Source organism: Staurois parvus, unplaced genomic scaffold (genome assembly GCF_062004578.1).
Source record: "Staurois parvus isolate SC_StPar_1 unplaced genomic scaffold, SC_StPar_1.0 ptg000340l, whole genome shotgun sequence".
Classification (NCBI taxonomy): Eukaryota; Metazoa; Chordata; class Amphibia; order Anura; family Ranidae; genus Staurois; species Staurois parvus.
Window position 1 is genome coordinate 2062007 of NW_028318136.1, and position 15572 is coordinate 2077578.

The 15572-nt window shown below is 39.1% G+C and overlaps 1 protein-coding gene across 1 annotated transcript in view; it reads left to right on the forward strand.

Moving 5' to 3' along the window:
* The window catches only part of LOC149456947 (calpain-2 catalytic subunit-like), a 78328-nt gene that overhangs the window by 29715 nt on the left and 33041 nt on the right, over positions 1-15572 (forward strand). The window contains exons 6-11 of the mRNA XM_089684235.1: positions 2913-2996; positions 4673-4758; positions 6233-6307; positions 6395-6555; positions 8422-8576; positions 8672-8683. Of these exons, the coding sequence (XP_089540361.1) occupies positions 2913-2996; positions 4673-4758; positions 6233-6307; positions 6395-6555; positions 8422-8576; positions 8672-8683 (573 nt within the window). The remainder of the gene's footprint in view (positions 1-2912; positions 2997-4672; positions 4759-6232; positions 6308-6394; positions 6556-8421; positions 8577-8671; positions 8684-15572) is intronic.

Consider the following 15572-nt stretch of genomic DNA (forward strand, 5'->3'; position numbering starts at 1 on the left):
GCATTCAGCATCGTCCAAAACATTGCTGCAGTCTCCTCTTCCTGTTCACTAAAAAACCCCAACCCTGTGTGAAAAACCCCACCTCTTCATGAATATACAAATATCTATGCAGTCTGAGCCTGTGTTAGAAAAACAGTGACATCTTGTGGCTAAACCGCAGAATGTCAGTCAAAACATTAATTTACTTCCACACAAACAGTGTTCAAACAATGAGAGCTGTTTCCCCATCTCACACACCAGGAGAGGCTGGAGAGCTCTCTATGAAGACAAGTTCTGTCTTTGGACTTGTATATAGTTGCCAGGAAGTCATCCTCAGTTTGCAGTATCCTATACACCCCTTACCCCGTCCAAGTTCAATACCCCTAATAAAACTTAAAAACCAAGCTCAAGGACTGTTTACTGTCTCCAGAATGCAACTCTGAAGAAAATGCGTGTTGCCTGGCTGTGCAGGACTATAGGGGGACCTTAATCTTCAGCAACTCCTAAGGGGGTAGTGCTACAAAGGCACCACTTTACTTGTCAGTAGCTACATGTCCCTGGCCTGTCTCTAGTTCACTGCTTACAGCTGACACTCATCTGCTAGGTTATACAAAATTGCAAGTACACTTGTGTTGTGTCCAATAAAAAGTTGCACTGATGTCTCCAAAGTGATAACAGTTAAGTGAATTGGCTTCACTGGAAAAAAAGTTAGCACATGTAAATATGCAAAAATAATGTCAGTCAAAACCTCAATTTACTCCACACCAAACAGTGTTCAAACAATGAGAGCTGTTTCCCCATCTCACACTTAGACTATCAAATCATATGATATGGTGGTGGCATCTTTTCCGGTTTCACTGGTCTTCCAGGACCTGACAACCACAGCATGCTTGAAGATATTGCCAACCAGCTTGCAATAGGCAAAGAGCACATGGAGCAGGGAGTTACCAAGAGTTACTAAGCAAAACATAACTAAAGCAAGCATGAAAATCAGTAGAGATATGGGGACAGCTCCATTTAGATGACTTGTAGAAAATCACAATATAAACAGAATTACTGCAATAAGGTAAGTCAGTAAATTAATACAGACAATGTGCACTCAATGTAGAATACATACACACATGTAAAGAAAATACTTTTTACAGTAAAGAAATCTAATTCATATATACAGCAGAGAGAAACCTCTGTTTTCAGAAGAGCCAGACCGAATCGAAATGAAAGAAAATGTGAGGTCTAGTTCCCCATTCATTCCCTTCAGATGCAACGACTATATACTGGGACTACAGACTAGGTATGCTATACCCAAAAGGAATTTCTTTAATAGCTGATTTGGTGTTTCCTCCATAGAAAGAGGTTTTTTTTCTACTCTGAGTTATGTTTCTTTACTGGTGGGAGGAGCGTCATGTCTCTGGACATGGGAACCCCTTTATCACATTTAATAAGCCATATAATGTGATTTAATTAGCCATTGATCACCCCCACTTTATGGTGGATGTCGACTTAAACAAATCCGAAGTTTTTTGGATTACTTGAATATGATATGAATTTGCATTTCACATGTGAGGAACACCTTGACGCCATTTACTTGCATGTGGAGACACTTGGTGACCCTGAGACTGAAATTTCTATCAAGATTTATAGGAAACCTATAGCTAGAAATTCATTGCTGCAGAGATATAATTATCACCCCACACACACTATTAAAATGATTTCTAGGAGATAATATATCAGGCAGAGAAAGAATTGTACCAGTTGGGATTATTTTGAAGTAGAATTACAGAAGCTAGTTAATAGACCAAGGAAGGAGGGATATAATGATAGGTCTATTATAGCAACCTATTGACATGCTAAGACCAACAGTGTGGATCATGACCATAGAGAGCCTGCTTAAGCTGCAGGGAGACAAAAGAGGAGAGTAAAGCCTGCAGAGGGACACACTATGCAAACCAGTAAGCTGCAGACTATGTTAAAGTGGCCATACCACTAGAAAAGTAACGTTTCTGCTTTATTACATTCCCTTGATTGTATTTAAGGAACCTACAGTAAGAGGGTAAGCAAGGTAGGAGGTCTTTGACTAAGGGGTTCTCTCACTCCTGCAACATTGGGTTAACCTCCTCCTCTCTCTTTGTTTTTACCAGGGTCTTGCTCTGCTATGTTTTCTATTGCTCAGTCTGGGTACTAATCTCTTGTGTTTGCACCTTATGCTAATATATGATTGAGTTGTGCTTACTTTCCTTAGTCATCTATTCTTCTGAATATAACTGGGATAAACAGTGCAGCAGATACTCTGGTTGTATTATTCTTGATGTAATGCGACTTATTAGGATATTTGTACTTATTGCACTATTTACTGTATAGTCCTTCTATATATGTGGAATACAGTTATATTGCAAATACTTTACTTTGATGTTTGGTGCGTTTACTCTAAATGACCATATTAGCAGGTTGGTACAGTTTATGGGTTTAAGCACCCTACAAATCTTTCAATGTTGCTTAACCACTTCAGTATTACAGTATTTATGAATAACCTGAATGGCTGTTTCACTGGCACAACATTCATTTTTTTTAATCCAAAAGAGTTTTTATCAGTATTGAAATTCACATAAAGTAACAACGTCAATGCTGCTAAAGAAAAGCACCTACGTTGTACATATTCAGTAAAAAAAATAGATAAGACAAGGTCTCTGCACTACAGCATACTTATGTATTTCATAGACCACAGGAATTTGTCAAATTGAAATGAAATAAAAGACCTAATCACAGTCTGCTCACAGGAATAGGTGCAAAATAATGTAGCAAAGCCCGAATATTAGGGTATAATTGGTTAAGAATCTATGAAAACCTAAATGATACATCACTTATTTTAATTCTTTATAATACAGAAAACCATTATCTTCTTAGCAGCACTTTGTTTTTCTGTTTTTTCTCCATAGATTGAGAATCCACATGAGATTGAACTAACAACCCCTGAAGGATTGGTGAAAGGTCATGCATACTCTGTTATTGGGGTCTCAGAGGTAAGACCATATATACCTCGTTATATGACAAAACATACTACATAGCTGAAATAATTGTGTTGTAAGCATGTATCATGCCTGGTTTGTTTTTGGTATGTAATTTTTAGAAAAATATGCTTTCATGTTTGCCACTGCCCTATGGTCCACCCAAAAGTGATATTTCAACTATAGACAAAGTCCAGTGGGATGAGCCACCTGTTGGCTTAAATCTCTTAGAGAATTAGTGGTGAACTCTCCCTCCTGTAGTTTTTGGCTCTATTCTGGCCATTCTTAAAGATGTTCTGCTCTAGTTGGGGAGTGTTCCTGCTCCTCGTGTTGCATTATGTTCTTCAAGTAAAACTAAAGACACACTTTTTTTGTTCATTTTGTGTAGAGTAAGTGGGGGGGGGGGGTTAAAAAGCCCTGTCCATTTCTTTTGGCCATTTCTGTCCCATTGTGGAGATTTACCATCACTTTCTCTCCCATAACAAACAGGAGGTGAGAAGAAATCCCTTCAAAGTGATGGAATCCCTGGTTATCACCAGGGTCACCGAAACTAGTGTTCCAATTGGAAGGTTTACCTTCTATTCCTGCTCTAGAGACAACCCAAAATTGGGATTTTATTTTATTTTACTTTCACTTTCAGTGATAATGGTAAACAGGACAAATAGAGAGGACGAATCTCCTGAGTGGGAGCACAGATGGCAACAAAAACCTGGTTGGGCTTGGCCCCTTAGCTCCAGTGAAGGGAACTCTTAAGGCGTCAGCATACCAAGACATTTTGGACAATTTCATGTTCCCAAATTTGTGGGAACAGTTTGGGGATGACCCCTTCCTGTTCCAACATACTGCGCACCAGTGCACAAAGCAAGGTCCATAAAGACATGGGTGAACGAGTTTGGGGTGGAGGAACTTGACTGGCCTGCACAGAGTCCTGACTTCGACCCGATAGAACACCTTAGGAATGAATTAGAGTGGAGACTGCAAGCCAGACCTTCTCGTCCAACATCAGTGTTTGACCTCACAAATGTGCTTCTGGAAGAATGGTCAAACATTCCCATAGACACACTCCTAAACCTTGTGGACAGCCTTCCCAGAAGAGTTGAAGCTGTTATAGCTGCAAAGGGTGGGCCAACTCAATATTGAACCCTGGGGCAGACTGGGATGCTATTAAAGTTCATGTGTGTGTAAAGGCGGGTGTCCCGATACTTTTGGCAATATAGTGTATATGTAAAGTGCTGCGCAAATTGATGGTGCTATATACAGTAAGTACCTGTAAGAATAACAGTTATACTTTATAAGCTGAATTTGGCCCTGCTGAACCGGACAAATTTCGATCCATGTATGGCTGGCTTTAGGAATCCCTTTTTTGCTTTTCCTGTCTGTGCCATTTGCAAGATGTCTCCTCATTTCATTTGCTGGAAACTCAACAAGAAGTGACAGAATATATCTCCAAAATAAGAGGAAGGTCTCTCTTTTCTCTTGCAAAGTGTGCTTATTGGAATATTGCCTCTTACCTCCTGGTCAGGTGACAGCTGTAAATTTTGGAACTCCCATCCCATTTGTCCTAGTGATCAAACAGAGAGTATAAATCTTTCCAGAAGAGCAAAAAATTGATAGAGGCTCTAATGCTTCCCTGCTGTATCCTGAACTAAAAAAAATTGTTTTGGCACAGATTCACTTTGGCTTTTTTATAGGTGGAACACAATGGCCGCAGGATCCCTCTGATCCGACTACGAAATCCATGGGGTGAAGTGGAGTGGAACGGCCGCTGGAGTGACAAGTATGTGCTTAGGATAAAATAAAAATGACCAGCTTAGTATTCCATGAAGTGGGGAGTCCATTGGTGTTTGTTAGGGCTAGTGTAGATGGGCTTTTTCTCATGTCAGAACTGCTTTTCAATCCATATTATTCAACAGGCATCCAAAAACAGCTTGAAGCAGGTCAAATGCAGCTGCAATGAATTCTGAATGATCTCAGAAATGTCTAATTTCTTATTTGTGAATAACAGCTTATTAATAAAATTGTGCATATTGCACAACACAAAGATGTATTTTACTTTAACAATGTATTTTCAGTGAGTCTATATTTTAGAACTGAACACCAGTCAGCACCTAAAGGTACCCTCAAATCTTCCATTTCCCCTGTGTAGTGTTGCTTGGTTTTTTTTTTCAGTTACTTTGCCCCTGTGCTTTGTAATCTCTCTTCTTACGAAGATGGTTACTGAGGATAGAAGATCTTTTACAGCCTCAGTGATAATGTCACAGGGGCTGCAAAAGATCTTCTATCCTCAGGAGCAAGAATGAAGGTTCCACAATGTGCCTCGCATAATTTCCTGCTGATGTAGCATTCACATACAAAGGTAATTAGTCAATTAGAATTGCGCTCCTCACCAAATTTATCTCTTTAAATGCAAGCTAAATGATATCTACATCAATATTAGTACAAAAGAAAAAGCCTTTCTACTATATAAAATGTGTATAATGAACATCAATAATATGAACTGTGAAAAATAATTTAATACTTTGTGCAAGATCTAAAAATGAATCAGACTCATATCCAATAAATCATGCATATATACGTAAGTGTGAACAAGTGACTATATGAAATAAATATTTATGGATAAATAATCAATTGAATAACCCAGTGTCCAAAATGTCCATAAAAAATGAAGAAAATATATATCTCCTAAAATAATCTTCTCATTGAACCTTCTGTGTTGTGCAACACCAACACCACGTGAAATCCACCACCAGACAAAATGAATAAACTCACCAGAGCTCCATGCTGGTAAAATTATAAACCAGCCTAAACCGTATTGGCTCTGGGAGCAACAATCTGCAGAGACACCTGCTGACTATTACAACTCCTTATTCGGATATTTATATACTCAAATGGAACCATAGAGGAAAGGAAGAGAAAGCTACATAGCATGAAACCATACAGGTACTTTATTGTATTAAAAGATGTAAGTCGCACTCACAATATAAAGTGTCACAGCCGACACTAGCATATAACGCATAGACAAAACAACAAATTAACTCCGGTCTGAATCTATCATCGGCAGCTCACCCATACGTGGTGACGTCACCTACAAAGCCCCACGTATGGGTGAGCTGCCGCTGATAGATTCAGACCGGAGTTAGATTCAGACTTGACATATGCTAGGACCACTTTAAGGCAAATACTACAATAATAACTGTGATGTGGGTGAAAATGCCTTAGATATGAATAAGCACTTTTATCACTACTGACAGCTCCCCGATGTGGTCACTGCTGGACAAAGGGCTGAAGGATAAACTTCATGTGAATCGTGTGGATGGTGAATTTTGGTAAGTGATTGGGGATAGGTCATTCAGGATTTTACAGTGCTTACAGTCTTTGTTCATTACCCTCATAGTAATAACAATTTTATTCAGGATGCAAATGGATGACTTTATGCGCTATTTTGACACTCTGGAAATCTGTAGTCTGACACCAGACTCAGCCGATAGCAATACCCCCAAGCCATGGAAAGACAACTGCTTTAATGGCAAATGGGTGAGAGGGCACAATGCTGGGGGCTGCCGAAATCACAAAGGTGAGGACCTATCTTTCTTTTATTATGCATGATACATAATGTACACCCCAGTGGTCAAAATACATTTGCACAAATAGTATATACGCCATGTCTGTTAACTTGCTTGTTCAGCCATCCCAGAATAAAAACCATCCCAGAATAAAAACAAGAGGGTAATACATTTCTGGAAATCTATATTGCATTTGAACGTATAAGTAGGTATAGTTGATCTGTCTGCACTAAATCCCAAATAGAACAAAAAGTAACCTGTACCCCTTGGCTTTTATTCTGTTATTGGCCGGGCGGGACTCTCGTCGATCCAGGTGGGCGTCATATGACATCCTTCCCTGTTCGTGGATCGCGCTTGTCAAGATCTGTCATTGGCTGTGTACCTTGGACACAGCCCATGACAGATCTGTGTACCGGCCCGTTGCCTGTACCATGTGACCTGCTGTGACCAATCACAGCAGGTAACATGACAACTGTAAACAATGGATGGGTTCCTTTCATGCCTTCCATTGTATACAATTGTGTTACTAGCTGTGATTGGTCACAGTGATCACATGTACAGACTGGGCCAATCACAACCCATCTGTGTCATGTGATCAGCCATGGCCAATCATTGCTAATCACAACAAAAAAACCTGAAAGAATCGATTTCATTCAGTTAAATGCTTGCTTATAGCAAATAAATTCTTTGCTATAAGCAATTATGTGTAAAAAAAAAAGAAAAATACTGATCACTTCCCAAAGTAGTACAATGTTACTATGTAACATTATACTACTCTGGTCACAGTGTATTATGAGAAAAAAAAATCTTACTTTTTTTCATACTGTCACCAGTGTCCCTAATCATTGCCACACCAGTTATATGATGATGCTGTACTGCAGTGGTGATGGTATGTTAAAAAAAAAAAATTGACAAAAAAATTACAACTTCAAAAAACTCGGCATGCCTCTTACTAAATACCTCGGACTGGCTACTTTACAAAAAGGGGTCATTTGCATGATATCTGTACTGTCCTGACATTTTTGGGCCTCAAGAAATTAGATTGGCCATCAGTACTTCAGAATTGATCAATTTTCAGATATATCCCATAGTTTGTGAATTCTATAACTTTCCTACAGACTAAATAATAAATACTGATTTGGGTTATTTTCACCAAAGAAATGTAAAAGAATACATCTTGGCCTAAATTTATGAAAAACAATTATTTATTTTTAATAGAAACAAAGAAAAACGTGTTTTGTTTTCAAAGTTTTAGGTCTTTTTTTGTTAATTTAGCAAAAAATAAAAACCTCAGTGGTGATTAAATGCTACCAAAAGAAAGCTCTAGTTGTGTGATCAAAATGATAAAAATCTAGTTTGGGTACAGCGTTGCATGACAATGCGCAATTGTCATTCAAAGTGTGAGAGTGCTGATAGCTGAAAATTGGCCTGGGCAGGAAGGGGATGAAAGTGCCTGGTATTGAAGTGGTTAAAGAAGAAAACGTGTGTGGGATTTTTAACTTGCAAGAATTCCCTCAGGATAAACACAAATATACCAATATTAAAAAATGATCAAACTTTATTGCAAAAAAAGTCTAAAAACACAAAGACATTTATGTTAATACAAAAGCAATAAAGGCATATCTGTAAGGAAGGTGGTCTGGGGTTGATTGCACTTAAAGGTCGTGATACCTTTATTGCTTTTATATTAAGACAAATGTCTGTGTTTTTAGACATTATTGTAATAAAGTTTGATCATTTTTTAATTTTAGTATTTTTGTGTATGTTTATCCTGAGGTAATTCTTGCACCTTAAAAATCCCACACACCTTTTCTTCTTTAATTTCTGTTTTTATTATATTGTATTCGAGTATAAGCTTGTTTTTTTTTCCATTTCAGCTACGTTCTGGACTAACCCCCAGTTCCTGGTGACTTTGGAGGGAGAGGATGAGTCGAACCCCCACACAATCCTGGCGTCTCTTATGCAGAAGGACAGACGGAAGGGAAGAGCTCTTGGGAGGGACTTTCTGGTTATTGGTTTTGAAATCTACCAGGTACAATATTGCTTAGAGATATGTACTAGCTATAATACATATATGAAAGTTAATATAAGTTCAGTAAATAGCCTATAAATGTTATTATTTTGCAGGTGCCAAAAGAGGTGAATTGCACGGTTCAGAACTACATGTCTGTCAGTACTCTATCGTATCATGGCTTCTCTCCCTTTTACTCACCCGCGTCAGTCTGTCATCCGGATTGCTATTTGCATCTGATCTGTCACTATATGGAACACAGCGATCCCCTGACTGTCAGCTGTGTTTTGTCAAGTTTGTTAGTGCAGTATACACAGTGCATTCCCTGTCCCTATTACTGTACTATTGAATCTGTTACCACAGCGTACAGGGATTGCCTGGACTTTGTTATTGTACTGCTGAATCTGTTACAAAGATAATCCAACCCCATTACTGTAGAATTGAATCTGTTACTGCCATGTGCAGGAAATTCCTGACCTCTTATTACTTTACCACTGAATCTGTTCCCACAATGTACAGGGGATACCTGATGCCCATTGCTGTACCATTGAATGTTTTGTTACTTGGTCCATTGTACTGGAATTGTCTGGTCCCATTACTGAGCAGCTGAATCTGTTACAATATGCAGGGGATACCTGACCCCCATAGCTGTAACACTGAATCCATTACTACAGTATTACCACAATATATAGAGATTATCAAACCCCATTACTGTACCACTAAATGTGTTACCACAGTGTACAAGAATTGCCTGACCCAAATATTGTACCCCTTGGTCTGTTATCACAGGGTAGAGCAGTGCTTCCTAACCTCCGTTCTCAACTACGTCTAGCAGGTCTTGTTTTGGGAATTTCCCCTAGATAAAATAACTGTCATATATACTGAGCTATTGACATTGATTTAAAGCACCTGTACCAGGTGAAGGAAATTCTGAAAATGTGACCTATTGAAGGTACTTGAGGACTGAGGTTGGGAACAACTGATGTAGAGGAATTGCCTGACCCCATTACTGTTCTATTCAATATGTTACCACAATGTACAGTGGGGATCGAAAGTTTGGGCACCCCAGCTAAAAATTTGTATTCATGTGCATAAAGAAGCCAAGGAAAGATGGAAAAATCTCCAAAAAGCATCAAATTACAGATTAGACATTCTTATAATATGTCAACAAAAGTTAGATTTTATTTCCATCATTTACACTTTCAAAATAACAGAAAACAAAAAAATGGCGTCTGCAAAAGTTTGGGCACCCTGCAGAATTTATAGCATGCACTGCCCCCTTTGCCAAGCGGAGACCTGCCAGTGTCATGGATTGTTCTCAATCATCGTCTGGGAAGACCAGGTGATGTCAATCTCAAAGGTTTTAAATGCCCAGACTCATCTGACCTTGTCCCAACAATCAGCACCATGGGTTCTTCTAAGCAGTTGTCTAGAAAACTGAAACTGAAAATAGTTGACGCTCACAAAGCTGGAGAAGGCTATAAGAAGATAGCAAAGCTTTTTCAGATGTCAATATCCTCTGTTCGGAATGTAATTAAGAAATGGCAGTCATCAGGAACAGTGGAAGTTAAAGCAAGATCTGGAAGACCAAGAAAAATATCAGACAGAACAGCTCGCAGGATTGGAAGAAAAACAATTCAAAACCCACGTTTGACTGCACGATCCCTCCAGAAAGATCTGGCAGACACTGGAGTTGTGGTACACTATTCCACTATAAAGAGATACTTGTACAAATATGGTCTTCATGGAAGAGTCATCAGAAGAAAACCTCGTCTACGTCCTCACCACAAAAATCATCGTTTGAACTTTGCAAATGAACATATAGACAAGCCTGATGCATTTTGGAAACAAGTTCTGTGGACCGATGAGGTTAAAATTGAACTTTTTGGCCGGAATGAGCAAAGGTACGTTTGGAGAAGAAGGGGCACAGAATTTAATGAAAAGAACCTCTGTCCAACTGTTAAGCATGGGGTTGGATCAATCATGTTTGGGGTTGTGTTGCAGCCAGTGGCACAGGGAACATCTCACGAGTAGAAGGAAAAATGAATTCAATAAAATTTCAGCAAATTTTGGATGGTAACTTGATGCCATCTGTGAAAAAGCTGAAGTTAAAGAGAGGATGGCTTCTACAAATGGATAATGATACTAAACACACCTCAAAATCCACGGGGGATTACATCAAGAGGCGTAAACTGAAGGTTTTGCCATGGCCTTCACAATCTCCTGACCTCAACATCATTGAAAATCTATGAATAGACCTTAAAAGAGCAGTGCGTGACAGACAGCCCAGAAATCTCAAAGAACTGGAAGACTTTTGTAAGGAAGAATGGGCAAAGATACCTCAAACAAGAATTGAAAGACTCTTGGCTGGCTACAAAAAGCATTTACAAGCTGTGATACTTGCCAAAGGGGGCAGTACAAGATATTAACTCTGCAGGGTGCCCAAACTTTTGCAGACGCCATTTTTTTGTTTTCTGGTATTTTGAAAGTGTAAATGATGGAAATAAAATCTAACTTTTGTTGACATATTATAAGAATGTCTAATCTGTAATTTGATGCCTTTTGGAAATTTTTCCATCTTTCCTTGGCTTCTTTATGCACATTAATACAAATTTTTAGCTGGGGTGCCCAAACTTTCGATCCCCACTGTACATGGATTACCTGACCTCATTACTATAACTATAACTATAAATCTATTGCCACACTTTACAAGATTTACCTGACCCTATTATTGTACAGATGAAACAGTCAACATACAGGGAGTGCTGGATCCCATTACTGTGCCTTTAGCACAATGTCCACATCAACTGTCTGACCATGTTTTTTTTTTTTTTTTTTTTTTCCATTCTACCTATCTGGTTTACTCTATTAATCCAGTCTTCCTCCTTCGGTACCTCAGCCTTCCGCCAAAATTTAGGTATCAACCCTTTCGCCGCATTCAAGAAATACCAAATACCTGAGTCTTTATATTTATTTACTGATGTCTCCACATTGTGTAGGAGGCACGTCGTTGGGTCTAAGCCTATGTCAATTTCAGTTATTTCTTTAATCAATTTGACTATTATCTTCCAAAAAGCCTGGATTTTCGGACATTCCCACCATATGTGAAACACCGTGCCCATCTCTCCACATCCTCTCCAACACTTATTTGAATTCTCCCCATTCATCTTGTGCTCTACACTCGGTGTAATGTGCCATCGTGTCACGCACTTATAATTAACCTCAACCTCTCTCATACTCACATTATCGTGTATCAATCTAAACATCTTTCTCTGTCTATCTTCATCAAACCCAACTCCCATATCTCTTTCCCATTTTGTGATAAAAATTAACTTTGTGTTTGTGTCTAATTCTGTGAGTATTCTATACACTTTTGAAATACCGTGCTTCCCATCCCTTCGTGTCTCTAACAACCTTTCCAACATATTCCACTCCTGTTTTACTCTCAGGGGTTTCGGTAGAATTCCAATAAAACATTTCAATTGATGATATTTCCACTCATCTATTCTAATAAAAATATCTCCCTTATTCTCTATTAAATCTTTAAGTGGTCTCAATTCCCCCTCCACCAGAACATCTCTCAGTTGGGTATCCTCCTTTCTAAACCATCTCCCTGATATCTTATTTTTTCCCGGAGGAAAGTAATCAGTATTTGTGAGAGGCATTAAAATAGAATTAAATTCCCATTTCATGTTTTTGTGTAAATTGTCCCATATCCTAAGAACATTTAGAGTGTAGATACTTGTGCTTTCTTTGATTCCCCTAAACTGTGGTGGAACCCATATCATCTGGTTCAATTTAACGCCACTAAGATCATTTTCAATTGTTACCCAACTTTTCCCCTTACGGTTAAATGTCCAGTCATATATTCTTGCTAAAACCACTGCTTTATAGTATCTCTTGACATCTGGTAGACCCAATCCCCCTTTCTCTTTAGTCCTGCTCAATGTTTCATATGCTATTCTGGGTTTTTTATTCTTCCATATGTATCTTGTTAACATTTTTTTCATTATCTTAAAGAAGGCTTCTGAGATTTTAATTGGTACCATTTGAAATCTATACAGTATTTTAGGCATAATTACCATTTTGACTAAGTTTATACGTCCTATCCAGGATGGATTTCCACCTTCCAGTCTTTTTAAATCTTCCCTGATCTCATTTATCAAAGAGATATAGTTTAATCTATACAGATGCTTAGATGAGGCAGTGAGTTTTATTCCTAGGTATTTTATCTCTTTTTCTCTCCATATAAAGGGGAATTCTTTTTGTAGTTTTTCCTTTTCGTTCTTTGATATATTAATATTCAGGATCTCTGTTTTCGTTGGATTAATTTTTAAATTTGATAGTTCACCGTACTCCTTCAGAATCTTCATTATATTTGGGAGAGTTATTCGGGGGTTCCCCACATAGAACAATAAGTCGTCCGCAAAGGCCGCTACTCTGTGTTCTATGGATTCTATCTGAATTCCCTTTACCGATCCACTATTTCTTATTATTGACAACAAAGGTTCGAGTGACAATACATATAGCAGGGGGGATAGTGGGCAGCCTTGTCTTGTACCATTAGACATTCCAATGGGTTCTGATCTCTCCCCATTTACCGTGATGATTGCAGTAGGCTCCCTATATAATTTACTTATCCACTCTCGCATTCTATCGCCTATCCCCAGTACTTTTAAGTTGTCCATCATAAAGCCCCAGTCCACTCTATCAAATGCCTTCTCTGCATCAATTGACAAGAGCACCACCGGGGCTTTCCCTTTTCTACTTTTCTGAATAAGCATGAGGGTTCTCAAGCCGTTATCTCTACCTTCTCTCCCCGGTACAAAGCCCACCTGGTCTCCATGTATCCATTCAGGCATCAAGTCCCTCAACCTGTTTGCTATCACCTTTGCATACAGTTTAGTGTCAGTGTTCAATAATGAAATAGGTCTATAGCTGGAGCACTGAGATGGATCTTTTCCCTCCTTATGAATAAGCACTACATGGGCCTGTAGGGATTCTCTCCTCACTTCCATCCCACCTCCCAGAGCATTCATATATTTCTCCAGCTTGGGTAACAGTACTTCACAAAATTTCTTATAGTACTTAACTGTATAACCATCCGGGCCTGGGCTTTTTCCCCCCCCCTGTGCTTTTTAATGCTGTTTTAATTTCTTCCTGGGAAATTTCTGCGTCTAGGGAGTTCAACTGTGCTTCACTTAGTTTTGGTAATCCCGCATTTTTTAAGTATGTCATCTTTTTTTTATTAATTCCCTCTTGAGTTTCTTTTAGAGGGCCTTGGGGACTAATATTATATAACTTTTTGTAATACTCCGTAAACACTTTAATAATCTCTTTATTTGAGTGGACCAACTCCCCCTTTGAGCTTTTTATCTTTTCTATATAGTTCCTATTTTTCTTTTTATTCAAAGCTCTCATTAGATATCTTCCTGGTCTGTCTCCCCATCTATATCTCTCGTTCAAAACCCTGTTGTATACTCTTCTCTTCTCCTCATCCATCAACCTCTCTAGTTCATCTTTTTTATCCAATAACTTCTGTCTCGTATCTTTTGTTATTTTCTTCTTATGTATCTGCTCTAAGTCCAATATTTCTTTTAATAGCCCACTGACCCTCTCTCTTCTTTCCTTTTTCTTCCTTGCTCCTGCCGCAATCAAGATTCCTCTTATGAATACCTTATGGCTTTCCCAGACTGTGGCTATCGATACTTCCTCTGATTCGTTCTCCTTAAAGTATACCTTAATCTCTTTCTCGATTTTCTGAACTACCTCCTCATCCAGAAGAAGAACCTCATTTAACCTCCACCCTAATCCTCCAGTCCACCTTCTTCCCCATCCCATTTTCATTACGACCGGAGCATGGTCCGAGAACGTCCTTGTCTCTATGTCAATTTTAACCAGGTGATCTATAAGTTGATGGTCTATTAAGATGTAATCTAATCTCGAGTATATCTCATGTGCATTAGAGAAGAAGGTATAGTCTCTGTCTTTCATATGCGTTATTCTCCAGGTATCCACTAGTTGACATTCATGCATCACTTTCTTCAAAGCTCTCAGAGACCTACTCCCCTCTCTCTGCACAGAAGAGGTATTATCCCTTTGTGGATCCATACAGAAATTTAGGTCTCCAGCTACTATCAAACGCCCTTTTTTGAATTCCATTAATTTTTTCAACAGACCCTTCATATATATCTCCGGGTTTTTATTAGGGCAGTATATATTGGCTAAAGTACACTCTATCCCCTGAAGTCTACCTTTTAAGAATAAAAACCTCCCCTCCGGGTCGGCTCTTCTATCCTCCAGCTCAAATCTCATATTCTTTGCCAAACCTATTGCAACCCCTTTTGCTCTTTTAATTGGAGAATCTGCATAGTACCATATTGGGTAGTGTTTGGATTTCAATTTCACGTTTGCCTCTATCTCAAAATGCGTCTCCTGTAAAAATACCACTGACGTCGCCCTATGATGTAACTCATTAAACAACCTAAATCTCTTCCCTGGACAACTCAGTCCATTCACATTATAAGTTATAAACTGTATTTCTTCCATCTTTCCCAATTAACTCCATCTCTCTTCCAGATTGCCTCTTCCTCTTTGTCCCTTCTGTCATGCAGAGTATTAACCCAATACCTCCTCCCCTCCCTCCCACCCAACTCCCGTCCCACCCAACTCCCATCCCCTCCCCCCTCCCACCCATTTTCCCAACCCACCCCCCTTCCTCCCCCTCCCCTCTTTTTAGGCCTATTGATTGCCTACCGATCATTTGTGGTAATACTATCCACTTTTGATTTAATCTATAGGGGAAAAACTCCAGCCCTGGACAGCTTTCCGCCCTTCCCCCCCTCCCCTTTAACCCCTAAGTCCTACCAAAATATCTCAATAACAGTGGTTTGAGGGCGGCAGGGACAAGGCGGAGAGAGACAGGAGGGTGAGAGAGAGAGACAAAAAAAAAAAAAAAAAAAAAAACTATTTCTCTCCCTCTCTCCCTCCCCCCCCCCGCCCCCCCCCCCCCCCCCA